The sequence below is a fragment of the Salvelinus sp. IW2-2015 genome, linkage group LG3, assembly GCF_002910315.2.
Source record: "Salvelinus sp. IW2-2015 linkage group LG3, ASM291031v2, whole genome shotgun sequence".
Taxonomy (NCBI): domain Eukaryota; kingdom Metazoa; phylum Chordata; class Actinopteri; order Salmoniformes; family Salmonidae; genus Salvelinus; species Salvelinus sp. IW2-2015.
The window spans coordinates 29,444,409-29,464,556 of NC_036840.1; the positions used below are offsets into that span (position 1 = coordinate 29,444,409).

General features: G+C 42.5%; 1 protein-coding gene across 1 annotated transcript in view; it reads right to left on the reverse strand.

Moving 5' to 3' along the window:
- LOC111980759 (adhesion G protein-coupled receptor A3) overlaps positions 1-20,148 on the reverse strand; it is a 69,050-nt gene that overhangs the window by 14,808 nt on the left and 34,094 nt on the right. Inside the window, exons 3-4 of the mRNA XM_070435841.1 lie at positions 4,485-4,556; positions 92-163 (exon numbers count right to left, since the gene is read on the reverse strand). Coding sequence (XP_070291942.1) covers positions 92-163; positions 4,485-4,556 — 144 coding nt within the window. The remainder of the gene's footprint in view (positions 1-91; positions 164-4,484; positions 4,557-20,148) is intronic.

Genomic DNA, 20,148 nt, shown 5'->3' on the forward strand with positions numbered 1-20,148 from the left:
GGGGAAAATGCAAACAGTTTTCAAAGAAAAATAATACTATGGATCTGGCGTATTTAAACAAAGTAATAAAGGAAAAATAACTACTACTTACAATCGAACTAGACTTGTGAGGCCTTTGAATATGTCCACGTTGAGGCAGCCAATGCGATTGTTGGACAGGTCTCTGTAGAAAGCAAAAGAAACGGAGATTCTGGTTATATTCTGTCCTGATTTACTCAAGTCAAACAGCAGCAATAGTCTAAGAAACGTAATATGCCATCGCAAATTGTACAAACAGCGTGAAATTCATGACTAGAGTCAATTGACATCATGTGGTGACTCAGCGAATTCTAATAAATCCACATTGTAGCTCAACAAATCAAAAAGTGGAGAAAACTGTCAACTCAATTACCAGACTGGTGATGTCATTCGCAGAGACAGGTTGGGGCAGAGGCAGGGATTGAAAAATCCAGGTCTGTCAGTTTTACAACTTTTCAAGGTGATTTGAGACGATGTCTGTGTTCGCCCCGAGGCGGCTTTCACATCAAAGCTGTTAGTAACACACTATACTAGTTGAAATTAATGTATTATGATTGATGTCAGACACATCAAAGTGTGTCTTTTTCGCCAGGACCTGACAGAGAGTGTCTGCCAAACATCAGGCAGTATTATCGATCTTTGAAGAAACCATGTTTGGGCAAGGATTTTATTTAGTCAACATTGTGAAAATATGATTTTGATCAACTCAAAGATAGTTCAAACTAGAAGAAATGATGTAGGAAGGCAGTTTGAAACAACCATGTATAAAATCAAGGTTGTGGGTGTATATGCAAGCAGTTCCAGCTGGATAAAACGCATCTGCTAAACGACTCGAACGTAAACAAATGACTCAAGTGTAACATTGGAACGGCCAGAAGAAGCCTCACAATACCCTACAAACTAGACCCTGCTAGCTGCAAGCTACAACCCTAGCCCAAGGCCTAATGCCAGGGCAGCATCAGACACTTAAATGCTTAGAAAATAAGTGTGGAGCGCATTACGTAAACATCCTGGTGTMGGTCTAATTATTGTTGTGGTTCCTAGGGAGGGTGGCAGCTGGGGAATTTACTGAGTGAGGTGGTTAGTTCCGCCTGGCCTGGGAAAAACCTTTCAGGGGCTGCCAAGAAGTCATGCTGGCATCCCGTGTCTGAGGAGGATCACCTACTGGGGTGGAACTCCCTTAGTTAAAGGGATAAACTCCCACCCTGCCAATGCTGCCATGGCATAGCACTAGACATGGTCCAGTGCTTTGCAGTTGGGAGTGCAGTGTGACGTCAAAGCAGCCCACATAAGGAGAAAATGTCCATCTCTCACAAATTACATTGTTGTCATCGTCACCTATAATCATAGCCACATCAGCCCAACAAATGTTTTTTTTTTTTTAAAGCTTGTGGTCTGTGCATGAAAGTAGCAGCAGCGCTCAACATTACAGCAGACCCAGAGCAAGCGGTCTGTTGTGATATGAGCAGATACAAAAATAGACTTGTGTGTAAGTAACAAGACAGGGTCAGTGACTGTTCAGCTGTCGGTGGAATGTAGCGGCTGCTGCCGGGTGGTAAGGCKCTGGAGAGGCCAGTAAGGGGTTTTAGCTTGAAGTTGCCCCTAGACACTGATCTTGGGTCCATTTTCCATTTCCCCCACTAATGGTTAATGTCAGGATTGGGGGAAGGGAGGCTGATCCTAGATCTGTACATAGGGGACACTTCACCCCAGAGATACATGAATGGGTTGCATCCAGCAAAAATGTGCTTTGTCACGTCATAGGCATGACGTGGCTCTATTGACAACGTATACATTTAGCTGAATGCAGCTGATATATGGACACGTCGCACCTGAGTCTAGACCTACTTTCTGCACATCAGGARCTTGACTAGCTGTATCAGGTGGTAAAACAGGGTTGGAGCTAGCCTCCCCTTGGGCTCTCTCCCCCCAGGGTATTACAGTATCTACTCCACCACCCCTAGCCAGTCAGCCCCAAACAGCTGGGACCGGGCACCATGTGACTGATCCCAGATCAGATGTTTGTCCCATGACGTGTCCAAAGCAACCCTCAAAACGTTGCGGTCGTGTTAGCTTTGCTTTTTATTTACTACAGTGGGAGCYGATCAGTTGCAGCTCGTATCCCGTCAGTGTCCAGCTGGGTTGAAATAGGATAACATTTCCTAACAATGTACACTGGAATGGACATTGWCCTACGTTTCGATTCATTACAAATGATGACAATGAAAAGGGGTGAAGTAATACATTGTAGCATGCATTGAACATGTCTGTTTTTTCAAGAGAAACTTCAAGCAAAATGTCAAGTCTGACATCGCTCTCCTCTCTCCGACAAGACGGATAAATGATGCAAGCAGCCTCGGTTTGGCCAAGTCGCTAGAGTCTTAAAAACGAGCGAAAATGTAATTAGGCTATTTGAAGTGAGGTACAGGGACAGATGGGAGAAATTAAAGATTGGCTGAGGCTGAGGCTGAGAGAGAGAGAACACTGAGTCTTTGTCGGGCGCCTTCGCTACTGACTGCATTGGAAGAGAGAGGGAGCGTGTATTTTCATGTCCTCCCTGTCAATTAACTCCATTACCCTTTTCCAGAAGCAGAAGAGGGCGGGCTGGAGGGTAGGTGCACTGCGTGCCAGCAGTCACCACAGGGCTTCTGTTTACAGCACCAGGACCAAGTTCAAGACTCATTTTTACCTCACCTACTCCTTTCGCACTTTTGCRAGTTGAGGAATATGTTGTAAGCGATATGTTGGAGACGCAGCCAGAGACGGGAGCAAATGAATGTTTTAACCACCTCCTGACAACCTGTCTGTGCAGTATATTTCCACTGCCAAACATGTTTAATTATGTGCAAAGACTGCTGTGTCTTCTGACCATAAACACAGTATATTGATGCATTTATAATCAATGGATATCCATTGTTTCTGATCAATTCATTTCGACCCAACGTTGACATTGTGTTATACAGGAGCATGCAAGATGAAATAGCTGTTGGCTGAATGATTTATAGGTTGGCTGAGGGAAATYCAGTTAGCTATAAGTTCAGGGAATATAGTTCTACAGTTGGTTGTAAAATGGTTGAGGCTTGACAAGGGGAAATMAAGCTCTGCACAAGCCAAGGAGACAACCTTCCTGTCTCACTCACAGCACTAGCATCCAAACTSTAGTTTATGTTGGCAAGGACCGGCAGGTACAAGATGATTGCAATACACAAAGGCACACACACACAGACAGAGACACACAAACACTCAGAAGAGTGCACGGGCACAAACACACTCATACGCGCTCTCTCTAGCACAGACACACAGACCCACGCACATGCCCATCCATCCATTCCCCTTTCCATGAATGTGTGAAAGTAGATTGGGCCTCATGCAGTCTCAAGTGGTCCCTGGCAAGGGCCCAAGTGGACTGGAGAACTGAATAGAACATTGCTTGAAGCATTAAAACACACAGAGAATCTCACTGCCGATAAGTACCTATCGGCAGTCTATCACAGTGGGAGGCCGTTCCTTCTCTTGCTAGAACAAAAGCGGTACCTGCCGACCCGGTAGCAACGAACGTACCGATTTTACTTGTAAAATCACAATGCTTGTCAGTGGCCAACAACTTTACTTTGAGCCAATCAGAGAGCACGAACCCCCACGTGGGAGAGCAAAATAAAAGGGGGATTTTCTCTGCACATCCACGGGTGAGACAGCTGCCGAGTTAGTGCAGTGTCCTTAGCTAGCTAGCTATGCTGTGCTAGCTAACGAATATGCTAACATTAGCTTGTTAGCTAAACATTTGGCTCTTGGCTGCCACTGGCAGTATGGGATAATGGAGCGTGAATTAAATAGTTTCTTCGTCATCTTGCTAGGTAGTGATCTAGCTGTGGCCATCTGGCTAATATAATAAGGACTTTTTACAAAATAACAATTAAAATCGCAGACAGCTTGGAATCTAGACCATTAGCAATACCCACAGATATGCATTGCCAAACGAAGCTACTGCCACCTTCTGGTTTGGAGTATTTTAACAAGGGGCGAGTGGCTGACGACTTCGCTGTGTGAACACACAAGAGATCGACTGCCGACACTCTGTTCAAAGGCACTAAGTACTGTTGCTTTTACAGCAGTCGCTTATATAGACTGGATAGGCTTGACACAGAGAGTTAGCAATTGCCTCTATATCAGAAACAACAGATAGGGCCAAGAGTATTGTCGAAACCTGGCAAAGACCGTTCGGTCGAAATGTTGCATTGTGGGAGCATATACACCAGTGTGTAGGTTTTTTCTTTCTTTTATACAACAGTTTTGGACTTGSTGCGTTATGGATGCTGTATAATAAATCTGATGTTATGCAATAGAGGATCGGCTTAGACGCATGTTTAAAYCCGTTCAGCCCATGACTCGTCCATCTGCCAAGAAAATGACAAATTTGATTAAAATGAAAATGATTTATTGCTGACGGTGATATTGATAATACTCACAGTCTTTTGAGTGCGAGCAATCCAAGAAAAGCCCCCGGTTCGATACGGCTGATGATGTTGTTCCGCATGTCCCTGTGAAAGACAAACAAAGGGTAAGCCACAAGAAAATAAAAAGGCAAACTAAACATCAAGTGCACAACAAAGCGCATCTGGTTCGTGTCACGGCATATTGCAATCAACACATATTATGAATATTTGCAGRCAACCTGATCCAAAAATACCATTCCCCAATGAGTAATACATAATTTTCTACGCATCTAAAAACACATAGATATTCTCTCAAGGCCTGCTCAAATAAATAAAAACATCCAAAGAAACACACTTCAGATCAGAGGGGTTCCCGAAATCCACATAAATACAGTGGATTGTGAGAAAGACAAGGTCCGGCTCAGAGCAAAAGAACTTAGGACTTTTCACTGGAAAGGGACAAAGGTGGAGTTTTCCCCTGACTTCTCCAAGGAGGTTCAGGACAAGAGAAAGGCGTTCACGGAGGTGAGACATATGTGCATGAAACGGGGKCTGAAATACTCCTTGCAATACCTTGCCGCGTTCTGGATTACTGTGAGAGGATCACTACGTCGTTTCACAGATCCAAAAGAGGCACAGAAGTGTGTCGCGGGCYTCAATGAGGCCGAACGATCTGAGTWGCGTGGTAGGCTACCATTTTTCTCTAAGCTGATAGAACTTCCTATGTTGTGAGTAATAGTCTCACTGAGCGTTTATGCTGTGAATGCTGCCTACAATTTGTCTTTCTGGTTTACAGTTGATATCATGATACTACTAGATTAGGCAGGAATCTAGGCCAAGCATATCATTTGTTTTATGGTCATAGTAGGGATAAACATAACTATGTTTGGGGGGGGGGGTTTCACTCGCATGTTCGTGCTATGTGTGATGGGCACAATCCAAAGCGTTAGTTGGCTTATTTATATCATTATTATGACCTATATCGGACACCCTTTGGTGTTGGTTCTCTGCTTACATTCCCGCCTTGTGGAATTAGACAGTTCATGAGWAAGATAATCTCTTCTCTTTGGGAGTATAATGAGCAGCCTGTCTTTATGTCCAATGTTTTTGGTTGATCCATGTCATTTCTATGACATGTCATCGCTGTCYTATCAAAATGTATATGGTCATGCCTGTAATTGACGTTGGTAAAACGTCCTTATTCTGGTTGGKGCGTCAGTGCTGGGAAGTCCTCGGGACACTTCACACYGATGAAGGCCTGGTTTAGGGGAGGGCGATTTTTACATTTTTTTTTAATGTCGCGTGGATTTGGGATATGTTTATGACATATTTGTTCTATGGGAAYWTTAGTGTTCTATGTGGGGTGCACTACCAGTCGTTCACTTTCTTTGATTCAAAAGCAAAGGCTATCCGAAAGGCATTGATTTAAAATACTTTAATAGTCGTCGTGTTTTGGTTATAGTATATCTACAACCTTTCAGACATGACCAATGTGATTCAAATGACGTTGTGGAATGTGACCGGATGAGGTTCATATTCTAAAAGAAGAAAAGGTATTGAATTTTCTTAAACAAAAACACACAGACGTGATTATGCTCCAAGAGACCCTCCTTCTGGAAAAGGATGCTCCTAGGGTGGGAGACAGATGGGTGGGTGGTGCTTACCATAATACAGTGATTCCCAAACTTTTATAGTCCCGTACCCCTTCAAACATTCAACCTCTAGTTGCGTACCCCCTCTAGCACCAGGGTTAGCGGACTCTCAAATGTTGTTTTTTGCCATCATTGTAACCTTGCCACACACACTATACGATACATTTATTAAACATAAGAATTTGTTTTTGTCACAACCCGGGCTCGTGGGAAAGTGACAAAGAGCTCATATAGGACCAGGGCAGAAATAATAATACTAATCAATCATTTTGCTCTTTATTTAACCATCTTACATATAAAACCTTGTTTGTTCATCGAAAAATTGTGAATAACTCACCACAAGTTAATGAGAAGGGGTGTCTGGAAAGGATGCACATAACTCTGCAATGTGGGTTGTATTGGAGAAGTCTCAGTCTTAATTCCTTTCCCACACACAGTCTGTGCCTGTATTTAGTTGTCATGCTAGTGAGGGCTGAGAATCCACTCTCACATAGGTACAGTGGGGCAAAAAATATTTAGTCAGCCACCAATTGTGCAAGTTCTCCCACTTAAAAAGATGAGAGAGGCCTGTAATTTTCATCATAGGTACACTTCAACTATGACAGACAAAATTAGAAAAAAAATTCCAGAAAATCACATTGTAGGATTTTTAATGAATTTATTTGCAAATTAAGGTGGAAAATTAGTAAGATTTATTTCACTTATAATTCACTGTATCACAATTCCAGTGGGTCAGAAGTTTACATACACTAAGTTGACTGTCCTTTAAACAGCTTGGAAAATTCAGAAAATTATGTCATGGCTTTAGAAGCTTCTGATTGACTCAAATGATGTCAATTAGCCTATTGGAGGTGTGCCTCTTTGCTGGCATCATGGGAAAATCAAAAAGAAATCAGGCAAGACCTCAGAAAAAAATTGTAGACCTCCACAACAAGGTCTGGTTCATCCTTGGGAGCAATCCAAATGCCTGAAGGTACCACGTTCATCTGTACAAACAATAATACCAAGTATAAACACCATGGACACCGCAGCCTCATACCGCTCAGGAAGGAGACGCGTTCGTCTCCTAGAGATGAACGTTCTTTGGTGCGAAAAGTGGAAATCAATCCCAGAACAACAGCAAAGGACCTTGTGAAGATGCTGGAGGAAACAGGTACAAAAGTATCTATATCCACAGTAAAACGAGTATATTGACATAACCTGAAAGGCGCTCAGCAAGGAAGCAGCCACTGCTCCAAAACCGCCATAAAAAAACAGCCAAGGATTTTTAACTGCACTTGGGGACAAAGATCATACTTTTTGGAGAAATGTCCTCTGGTGTGATGAAACAAAAATATAACTATTTGCCCATAATGACCATCGTTATGTTTGGAGGAAAAAGGCTTGCAAGCCGAAGAACATCATCCCAACCGTGAAGCACGGGGTGGAGCATCTGGTGTGGGGGGGCTTTGCTGCAGGAGGTACTGGTGCACTTCACAAAATAGATGGCATCATGAGGCAGGAAAATTATGGTGTATATTGAAGCAAAATCTGAAGACATCAGTCAGGAAGTTAAAGCTTGGTCGCAAATGGGTCTTCCAAATGGACAATGACCCCAAGCATACTTGAAAGTTGTGGCAAAATGGCTTAAGGACAACAAAGTCAAGTATTGGAGTGGCCATCACAAAGCCCTGACCTCAATCCTATAGAAAATTTGTGGGAGAACTGAAAAAGCTTGCGAGCAAGGAGGCCTACAAACCTGACTCAGTTACACCAGCTCGTCAGGAGGAATGGGCCAAAATTCACCCAACTTATTGATGGAATCTTGTGGAACGCTACCCGAAACATTTGATCCAAGTTAAACAATTTAAAGGCAATGCTACCAAGTACTAATTGAGTGTATGTAAACTTCTGACCCACTGGAATGTAATGAAATAAATAAAAGCTGAAATTAAATAATTCTCTCCTATTATTCTGACATTTCACATTCTTAAAATAAATGGTGATCCAACTGATTAAGACAGGCAATTTTTACTCTGATTAAATGTCAGGAATTGTGAAAAACTGATTTTAAATTGTATTTGGGTGTACAGTGGGGAGAACAAGTTTGATACACTGCCGATTTTGAAGGTTTTCCTACTTACAAAGCATGTAGAGGGTCTGTAATTTTTATCATAGGTAGACTTCAACTATGAGAGACGGAATCTAAAACAAAAATCCAGAAAATCACATTGTATGATTTTTAAGTAATTCATTTGCATTTTATTGCATGACATAAGTATTTGATACATCAAAAAAGCAGAACTTAATATTTGGTACAGAAACCTTTGTTTGCAATTACAGAGATCATACGTTTCCTGTAGTTCTTGACTAGGTTTGCACACACTGCAGCAGGGATTTTGGCCCACTCCTCCCTACAGATCTTCTCCAGATCCTTCAGGTTTCGGGGCTGTCGCTGGGCAATACGGAGTTTCAGCTCCCTCCAAAGATTTTCTATTGGGTTCAGGTCTGGAGACTGGCTAGGCCACTCCAGGACCTTGAGATGCTTCTTACGGAGCCACTCCTTAGTTGCCATGGCTGTGTGCTTCGTGTCGTTGTCATGCTGGAAGACCCAGCCACGACCCATCTCAATGCTCTTTACTGAGGGAAGGAGGTTGTTGGCAAGATCTCGCGATACATGGCCCCTCCATCCTCCCCTCAATACGGTGCAAGACGTCCTGTCCCCTTTGCAGAAAAGCATCCCCCAAAGAATGATGTTTCACCTCCATGCTTCACGGTGGGATGGTGTTCTTGGGGGTTGTACTCATCCTTCTTCTTTCCTCCAAACACGGCGAGTGGAGTTAGACCAAAAAGCTCTATTTTTGTCTCATCAGACCACATGACCTTCCCCATTCCTCCTCTGGATCATCCAGATGGTCAGGCAAACTTCAGACAGGCCTGGACATGCACTGGCTTAAGCAGGGGACCTTGCGTGGCTGCAGGATTTTAATCCATGACGGCGTAGTGTGTTACTAATGGTTTTCTTTGAGACTGTGTCCCAGCTCTCTCAGGTCATTGACCAGGTCCTGCCGTGTAGTTCTGGGCTGATCCCTCACCTTCCTCATGATCATTGATGCCCCACGAGGTGAAAATCTTGCCATGGAGCCCAGACCGAGGGTGATTGACCGTCATCTTGAACTTCTTCCATTTTCTAATAATTGCGCCAACAGTTGTTTCCTTCTCACCAAGCTGCTTGCCTATTGTCCTGTAGCCCATCCCAGCCTTGTGCAGGTCTACAATTTTATCCCTGATGTCCTTACACAGCTCTCTGGTCTTGGCCATTGTGGAGAGGTTGGAATCTGTTTGATTGAGTGTGTGGACAGGTGTCTTTTATACAGGTAACGAGTTCAAACAGGTGCAGTTAATACAGGTAATGAGTGGAGAAACAGGAGGGCTTCTTAAAGAAAAAATAACAGGTCTGTGAGAGCCGGAATTCTTACTGGTTGGTAGGTGATCAAATACTTATGTCATGCAATAAAATGCAAATTAATTATTTAAAAATCATACAATGTGAGTTTCTGGATTTTTGTTTTAGATTCCGTCTCTCACAGTTGAAGTGTACCTATGATAAAAATGACAGACCTCTACATGCTTTGTAAGTAGAAAACCTGCAAAATCGGCAGTGTATCAAATACTTGTTCTCCCCACGTTATGTAAACTTCCGACTTCAACTGTATGTACAACGAGGTCCCCCGAGTGGCGCAGTTTTCTAAGGCACTGCATCGCATACTGGTTCGAGTCCAGGCTCTGTTGGTCACCAGGTTACGGTGTTTCCTCCGATACATTGGTGCAGCTGGCTTCCGGGTTAAGCGGGCATTGTGTCAAGAAGCAGTGGGGCTTGTCTGGGTTGTGTTTCGGAATGACACAGCTCTCGACCTTCGCCTCTCCTGAGTTCTGTACGGGAGTTGCAGCGATGAGACAAGACTAACTACCAAATGGAATCCACACAATTAGGGAGAAAAAGGGGTAAAAAAACCCAACATTTAGTCACTAACGGACTATGATCATCTCCATGTTTAGTAGGACAAGGCACGAAACAAGGTGACTGTCTCTCGCCTCTCCTGTTTATTATAGCATTAAAACCCTTTGCCCGAAGCCATTAGGCTGCATCAGTCAACCAAAGAGGTTAATATAGGAGGTAGGGAGAATAAACTYCTGCTTTATGCAGACTGGAGGTTTCAATGGGTCCCTAAAACCTTGAGGTACCTGGGATGGCTTTAAATCCTGGTCTAGAGAACATGACTTCATAAAACCTTGACCTACTACTGAACAAAATTCAACTCCAGTTTAAGAGCTGGGATAAGCTACAAATCTCATTATGGGGTAGAAAACAGGTTATAAAGATAGTCATAGCTCCTAAATTGAATTATYTCATCAGCATATTACCACTGTTCATACCGGTCTATACCTTTAAATCCATAGACAAAATGATTACTAAGTTTGTATGGGCCGGTAAAAGGMCCAGGATGAAACTAGCGAGACTACAGGCAACYACTGAGAAGGGAGGATTAAAGTTCACTAACATGTAATTATATCAAAAAGACTRTGTAGCTGCCCAAATAGCCGCTCTCTTTACTGAAAATTCTAATAGGCCAATTWTGGAGGACATGGAATTGAAGGCCCCATTCGGAGCATCGGGTTATTTGAGTCAACAAAAGGTGGGACTGCAGAATCCAATAATGTCCCATACAATAAAATATGGAGTCAGATTCATAAGAAAGAGAAATCTTRACCTTTCCTGACAAGCTCTGCTTTGTTATGGAACAACCCTAAATTGAAAATAGGGGGACACGTGGTCTTCTGGAAAGATTGGTATAGAAAGGGGATAAAGAACATTGGTTGTCTATTTCAAAAATCATTTTTTTTCTCTTTTGAATAACTAAGGTCCAAGTATAATTTACAGAAACAAGACTTTTGGAGACATCTCCAGTTTAGACATTGTATGCTTAAGGTAGGACAGAATAACAACAAATTCCCTGTAAATTCTGATATAAGTCTTAAGATAGCAATCCTTTGCTAATTACCACATACCGCACGGTTTCTATATAGCCACCTTATAGGTGGATTTAATGGAACTTGTAAGGGTCTAAAGGCCCGAAAAGGGAAAAAGACCAGGGAGGTAACTTTTGGAACGAAGGCATGGAATATAATAGTACCACAGATGCTCCTCCCTATGAGAGATGCCCGGTCCAACCTGATTCAATTTAAAGTGTTCAATAGGATTTATAGGACTCCTCTGAGGTTGAACAGAATAGGTTTGATAGAATCCAGTCTATGCTGGAGATGTCAGTCAAGTACAGGTGACATAATCCATATGATCTGTAACTGTCCAAGCTTGCATACCTTTTGGCAGAATGTAATGGAAAAGATTACCTGCAAATCCTGCTTTGCTATTACCGAATARCACTAAAGATATTGATAGACTGAGAAGCTCATGTTTAAACTGGCTAGAAGTTGCTCTAACCACAGCCAAAAGAGTCATACTGAGACACTGGAGGGAGAAGGACCCTCCCTCATTTAACGAATGGTACATAGCCTTGGCAGAAACAGCTTCATATGAAAGGTTGATCTATAAAATGAATGGTACACTCGATCATTTTTCGGACTTCTGGGGACAAAAAAAGAAGCAGCAGCTCCAGGGAGCACACGATCACCAATACTGGACAACTGAGGACTGTAAAAACATCGCCTGGAACYTGACAGTGAGTTCAGTTTACTTGGGTGGCCTGGTCAYTCCCCAGACCTCAACCCAATAGAGCATCTTTGGGATGAGATGGAACAGGCTGTTCACAGCATGAATGTACRGCCGTCCAYTCTGCAACAWCTGCGTGATGCCATCCCGTCTGCGCAGACCAACATCCCTGTTGAACGTTTCCGACACCTTGTAGAATSCCCTGAATAATTCAGGATGTTCTGGAAGCAGAGGGTGGTCCGACCCGGTACTAGATGTGTGTACCWAATAAAAACTGGCCGGTGATTGTAGAAGAGCCTTGTACAGTGCATTCGGAAAGTATTCAGACCCTTTGACTTTTTCCACAWTTTGTTAGGTTACAGTCTTATTCTAAAATGMATTAAATTAATATTTTTCCTCATCAATCTACACACAATACCACATAATGACAAAGCAAAAAACTGGTTTTTAGAAACCYAATTATAGAAAATAAAAAACAAAAATATCATTTTACAGAAGTCCTCAGACCCTTTACTCAGTACTTGGTTGAAGCACCTTTGGCAGCGATTACAGCTTTGAGTCTTCTTGGATATGACGCTACAAGCTTGGCACYCCTGTATTTGGGGAGTTTCTCCCATTCTTCTCTGCAGATCCTCTCAAGCTCTGTTAGGTTGGATGGGGAGCGTCGCTGCACAGCTATTTTCAGGTCTCTCCAGAGATGTTCAKTCGGGTTCAAGTCCGGGCTCTGGCTGGGCCACTCACGGACATTAAGAGACGTGTCCCGAAGCCACTCCTGCGTTGTCTTGGCTGTGTGCTTAGGGTTGTTGTCCTGTTGGAAGGTGAACCTTCGCCCCCCAGTCTGAGGTCCTGAGTGTGCTCTGGAACAGGTTTTCATCAAGGATCTCTCTGTACTTTGCTCCATTCATCTTTCCCTTGATGCTGACTAGTCTTCCAGTCTCTACCACTGAAAAACATCCCCACAGCATGCTGCCACCATGCTTCACCGTTGGGATGGTGCCAGGTTTCCTCCAGACGTGACCCTTGGCATCCAGGCCAAAGAATTCAATCTTGGTTTTATCAGACAAGGGAATCTTGTTTCTCATGGTCTGAGTCCTTTAGGTGCCTTTTGGCAAACTCCAAGCGGGCTGTCATGTGCCTTTRACCGAGGAGTGGCTTCCGTCTGGTCACTCTACCATAAAGGCCTGATTGATGGAGTGCTGCAGAGATGGTTGTCCTTCTTGAAGGTTCTCCCATCTCCATAGAGTAATTCTAGAGCTATGTCAGAGTTATCATTGGGTTCTTGGTCACCTCCCTGACCAAGGCCCTACTCCCCCGATTGCTCAGTTTTGCAGGGTGGCGAGCTCTAGGAAGAATCTTGGTGGTTCCAAACTTCTTCCATTTAAGAATGATGAAGACCACTGTGTTCTTGGGGACCTTCAATGCTGCAGAAATGTTTTGCTACCCTTCCCCAGATCTGTGCCTTGACACAATCCTGTTTCGAAGTGCTACGGGCAATTCCTTCAACCTCATGGCTTGGTTTTTGCTCTGACATACACTGCCAACTGTGGGACCGTATATAGACAGGTGTGTGCCTTTTCAATTTACCACAGGTGGACTCCAATCAAGTTGTAAAAAACATTTCAAGGATGACGAATGGAAACAGGATGCACCTGAGCTCAATTTTGAGTCTCGTAGCAAAGGGTCTGAATACTTGTTTTTTATTTCTAAAAAACGGATTTCGCTTTGTGGTTATGGGGTATTGTGTGTAGATTGAGGAGGAAAAACATTAAGTTAATCAATTTCAYAATAAGGCTGTAAGGTAACAAAATGTGGAGAAACTCAAGGGGTCTGAAAACTTTCCGAATGCACTGTACATTCAGAGACAACATAAGGTCAAAGAGTAAGGCCTACACCCAAGAGKCAGTTTTGAGCTACAATTTTAGCAGAATGTATGACTGTCCTTAAACTGAWATCCCACTGACGCTTACTCACCCCGTTGACCCCTGGTGCTATGGTACTTGTATTGTACTTCTTTTCGACAATATAACTGCAATGGCAAACAATTCCCCCATATCCCGCGGGACTCTCACCCACTRAGACACCTGTGGCAGGGGCACTAGACCCCGCCCCCCCCCAAAATCAATCAAGCCTCCTCAGCCCAGTCACTGACAGCCGTGGGTCTCCAGGGGCCCCACACACAAAGGCTCCCCACCACGCTTCGTCCTGGACTGAGTTCGAGGCAGCACGGTCACAGATACCTGCTAGCACCTAGCGCTCACCTGCGCCACCACTGCCGAGTCACTCATTACGATCTGTTTTTAAAGACCTCGCAGYTCACCACCTGAGCCCCCAAACAAAGSCCGCTGGGTAACTGTGACTGGGCTGTTTGATGTTCAGGAGCTGTCATCTGGCTGGAGGGGGATTGGGAGGCAGGGCTACACATGGATCATAGGAGCCTAGCTATTGCTTTTGATGTGCATTGACAAAATTGGTTTTCCTGTAGAGGGGTGTTGAAAGACAAAATGGAAAAGGGGTAAGGCCAAAAAAAAAAATGTTCTTAAAAATGTTATGAATTGGTGCCTCTATGGCAATTCAAAAAGGCTGATTGAGAGCCTTTTTACTAAATAATGTGTTTGATTTATATGATTGTGTATTGCTTTTAGTGTATTGATGTGCATATTGATGTGTATAATGTATTATTGATGTGTGTAGTGTGTATTGATGTGTATATAGGGCATCTGTGAAAGAGACCTTGGTCTCAGTATGACTCCCTGTCAAAAAAAAGGTTTAAAAAATGCAATAAATGCGAGGCACAAATGGATCACCTTGGACCACCTGTAAGAGGCCAGAAAAAGAGAGAGGATCTTTGTACTTGCTTACTGTGCCGGACGGTACCTTTACCCTACTAATAATTTCTCCCCAGCCAATTCTGTTCTCCCCTCTAAATACCTTCCAAAAGTTTCACTTTGAAATGCTGCTGTTGCCTTTGTCAACACTAGCTGTGGTCTTTACCCAACTGTTTGATGTTGGTGACCATAGTAAATCAACAGAGGGGCAWAATGTCACAAGTTATGGAATCGCAGATTAACCACAGWTCWGACTCTGGGGGAGGGTGTTCAACAAGGCAKAATTTTGGTTCACATTTATCCATGCCTTGATTAGGCTTGATGATACCAAGGTGTGGCCGGTGCCAGCCAAATGACCGGTGTCAAACGTCAGTGGGGGCAGCCCACAGTTTAGCACCAAAGCCAATCCCAATCTACTGATCCTTCCATTTCCTCAAAGAGTAGTGCTGGAATGCTGTCAAAGGGTGAAACAGTGCACCAATTTTTCTGAACTCGTTTCAAACTCAAATTCAGAATTTTCTGTGATTCCAATTCCTAATGGTCGTTCTGTGGTTTTCCCAAAATGACAGCTTGGCGTGATCGGTTCTGTGGCGTCTTAGACGGAGGACGGGGGAAACAAAGGTCTTTGTTTGGTGGATTACGTTAACTTCACTAGGGTAGGGGGCAGCATTCGGAATTTTGGATGAAAAGCGTGCCCAAATTAAACTGCCTGCTACTCAGGCCAAGAAGCTAGGATATGCATATAATTAGTAGATTTGGATAGAAAACATTCTAAAGTTTCCAAAACTGTTAAAATAATGTTGGTGAGTATAACAGAACTGATATGGCAGGCGAAAACCTGAGAAAAATCCATCCAGCAAGTACTATTATTTTGAAAGGCTGTTTTTCCATTGAAAGCCTATCCACCATACAAAGACTTAGGACCCAGTTCACGATCGCTATGGCTTCTTCTACATGTGGCCGGTCTTTAGGCATTGTTTCAGGCTTATACTCTGACAAATGAGGGATATACAGCACTTTCAATGAGTGGACAGGAGAAATTTCCAGCCATGAGCCCAGCGCGTGATCGGGAGCGCACATTTCTTGTTTACCTTTTCTATTGAAGAAGCTTTTGTCCGGTTGAAATATTATTGATTATTTATGACAAAAACAACCTGAGGATTGATTTTAAACATCGTTTGACATGTTTCTACAAACTTTTACTGTACTTTCTTTAACTTTTCGTCTGATGTTGAGAGCGCACATTGTGCTTTTTGATTACTGAACTAAACGCACCAACAAAACTGAGGTTTTTGGACATAAAGAGGGACATTATCGAACAAAACAAACATTTATTGTCTAACATGGAGACCTGGAAGTGCCACCAGATGAAGATCATCAAAAGTAAGTGATTAATTTTAACGCTATTTCTGACTTTTGTGACACCTCTCCTTGGTTGGAAAATGGCTGTATGGTTTTTTTGTGGCTAGGCGTTGACCTAACATAATCGCATGGTGTGCTTTCGTCGTAAAGCCTTTTTGAAATCGGACACTGTGGTTGGATTTACAAGAAGTTTATCTTTAAAATGGTGTATAATACTTGTATGTTTGAGGAATGTTTATTATGAGATTTCTGTTGTTTTGAATTTGGCGCCCTGCAATTTCACTTGCTGTTGTCGAGGTGGGACGCTACCATCCCACTGGTGCCAGACAGGTTAAGGGAGTCACTGAAATGTTATGTTTCTGACCTGTTTGTCAGTTGTTTACGAAGCTCGTCACGTACATGACTAAGATTAAAATCCAGGGGTGGCATCCATGTATTGAAAAGAATAATCATACAAATTCAACACTATCACCTTTGGCACTGCACTACACTGGCAGAATTATCAGTAAAAGAACAGAATATTAAACCATTTGACATTTCCTTTATAGAGAAGCAGAATAACTTGTGGGGCGAGTCAGGTAGCGGTGGAGGTAGACCGCGTGCAACCTATCCCAACTCCCCCTTGGGTTCCAAAACTGCCGACCACAAACTACCTGGCACATTTCAAACTCCCTTTGCAAGAACACGCTAGGCCTGCTTGCCATGCTAAAATGGAAATGACTGGATAATGGAATCTGAATTAATTTACCTCAGAGTACTTTAGGGGATTCCGGAATTATCCTTGTGCTCTGACTAGATCGAACCTGAGATTCTGTAGAAGCCTCTGCAGCCATTTTGGAAAGATGTAGAAACACAGKCAAATGCACTGTTCAATATAAGAGCGCAGCAGCTACTGACAAACATTATAAGCTTGTCATTTGGATGTTGGAAAAGATTAAGTCTCTTCAATTTTCATCTGCCACAAGTAATATTAAAGTATATTAYAGTTAAAGTTTCTTTGGCAGGTTTCGAACACGTATACTCTACCAAATCTGTCACYAAGTTTAWTTCCAAGGTGAAAARMGATGTTACAATCACGAGAAATTGCTGATGTTTAAAAAGGCTGTCTGCTGAAACAAAACAGAACACAAGATCACACTCATTCTCAACGTCGTGTGTTCTCACTCCACCTGAGTCCAGTTAAGTGAGGAAAAAACGGAAATCTCCCACCCCATACTTTTTTATACATGTTTAACTTGAGTGTATCTTTATCTTATGCAATGTTGATAACCTACYATTACAAAATCTTCGCAGGTTTCTTACATGCATAAAAGACTAGCATTCCTCATATACTGTCATTCCCCATAGTAATGGTTCCTTTTGAAACTCAAAACCTCTCCAGTCCTTCCAAATAACAAGAGATTATCCCTGCTTCATTTGTAATAATAACCATTCCCTCTGTCTTGACTCAGTGTCAGCTTTGGGAGAGAATTACTGTGCGACAGGGTTCATATTACTGTATAGGAGGGTGACCATGAGAGTTGATTGTTGACTTCAGGAAGCAGAGGTGGGAACATGCCCCGATCCACATCYGCGGGACTGCAGTAGAGATAGGGCTGTTGCAGTCAGACGGTTATTGTTATGCAAAAGATTGCTGGTCTCACGGTAATTGACCGTTAATTAACAAACAGGTTTAGCATCTCCAGGACACCACACATACAAGCCGCTGATGAGCCCCTTTAGAACATCTACATTANCACCACACATACAAGCCGCTGATGAGCCCCTTTAGAACATCTACATTACAAACTGTCTAATAAAATAATTGGTCATACACCATCACAATGAATCCATTCTTTATTTTAGTCAGGTCTAAAACATAACGAGATTAAGAAAATGTATTTCAGAACAGAATATGAGTTGGCCTACTGTATGTTATCTGGCTATGCYCCATGCCATAGGCTTGTTCATTTTTTAAATTTAACTAGGCAAGTCAGTTAAGAACAAATTCTTATTTACAATGACGGCATAGGAAAAGCAGGTTAACTGCCTTGTTCAGGGGCAGAATGACAGATGGTTACCTTGTCAGCTCGGGGATTCGATCTAGCAACCTTTCGGTTCCTGGCCCAACACTCTAACCACTAGGCTACCTGCCGCCCCATTTAGCTGACAAGATATGCCTTTAATTTTATAACATTTTATAGTAAGAAGAATATACTTGAGCTTAGCTGAATGAAATAGAATGGATATTTTTCCTATTACAGAGATGGTTTGACTATGAAGTGGCTATGTTGAGCGTAAAAATTGTCATTTGAAACAGGTCCTAAATGATAGATTTTGCGATATTGGGCAACTTTAGTTGTGAATGAAAGCAACCGTATAATGTATAAGAAAACATATATGGGCTGCATGGGGCGACCATTGGTGATTTGAGAAAGTAGCAAAAAAATCTTGCGCTCTGTTCGTTGCCTCAGGCTGCACAGCTGTACTCTCATCAAGTGATCATATTTTCACCCATCAGACTATTCTCAATTTATTCTGGTCTTCACTAATATGTCAAATTAGTTTGGATTTAGAATGGCCCGTTATCAAATGGGCAGGAACAGGAGCAAAAAACTAAATGTAATCTGTATGCACCTGAATAGTGAATGGAGGCTGCTTGCTTCCCCACTGGTAAGGCTACTTTGGTTTTATAGCAGAGCATGCGCTTAATATGAGCAGCTAAAAAATGAATAGAAAAAAACTTGTTTCACTCCACGCATCAATCACTGTTTGAGAAGCATGCTCTCGCTAACTACAGGTGATATTCCTGCCCAAACTCTGTATTCCATGGGCTCTCCAACCCTGTTCCTGCAGCTACACAGTGCTTAATTTGGGAAACCAAATGAAATCTGTTTGGGAACATCAATAGTAACATGTTTTCACAATGAAACACATTTCACTAAACGGTTGACAGCCTGTCTGCTCGCTCAAGAAAGGAATAAAAGGAGAGAGGAGGAGGAGGAGATGGACATGCATGTTGATTAGAGGTCGACCGATTAAATGGGAATGGCCGATTAATTAGGGCCTATTTCAAGTTTTCATAACAATCGGTAATCGGCCGATTATATTGCAATCCACGAGGAGACTGCGTGGCAGGCTGACCATCTGTCACGCGAGTGCAGGCAGAAAGGAGCCATAGCTAGCATTAAACTTATCGTATAAAAAACAATCAAACATAAATCACTAGTTAACTACACATGGTTGATGAAATTATTTGTTTAACTAGCTTGTCCTGCGTTGCATGTAATCAATGAGGTGCCTGAAATTGTGTCACTTCTCTTGCGTTCAGTGCAAGCAGAGTCCGGGTATATGCAGCAGTTTGGGCCGCCTGGCTCGTTGCGAATTGTGTGAAGACCATTTCTTCCTAACAAAGACAGTAATTAATTTGCCTGAATTTTACATAATTATGACATAACATTGAAGGTTGTGCAATGTAACAGCAATATTTAGACTTAGGGTTGCCACCCGTTCGATAAAATACGGAACGGTTCCGTATTTCACTGAAAGAATAAACGTTTGTTTTTTAAATGATAGTTTCCGGATTTGACCGAGAGAGATGAACGAAACTACAAAAATCTCTGAAAACTGGAAACACCTACTCCCTCACTACTTTAAGCACCAGCTGATCCAGAGCCAGCTCTAGATTACTGCACCTGTAAATAACCCAATCTACAATTTAGCCCAAGACAACTACCTCTTTACCTACTGTATTTATTATTAATTTCAATTTTGGCTCCTTTGCACCCCATATTTCTGTCTCTACTTTGCACTTTCTTCCACTGCAAAACCAACCATATCCAGTGTTTTTTTTTTTAGTTTTTATTTTACTTGCTGTGTTGTACTCACTTCGCTCCATGGCCTTTTATATTTTTATTTATTTATAACATATATTTGTTTGCCTTCACCTCCCTTATCTCACCTCACTTGCTCACATTGTATATAGACTTATTTTTATTTTTTTTCACTGTATTATTGACTATATGTTTGTTTTACTCCATGTGTAACTATTGTGTTGTTGTATGTGTCGAACTGCTTGCTTATCTTGGCCAGGTCGCAATTGAAATGGAACGTGTTCTCAATTTTGCCTACCTGGTTAAATAAAGCTTTTAAAAAAAGTTAGGGGGACA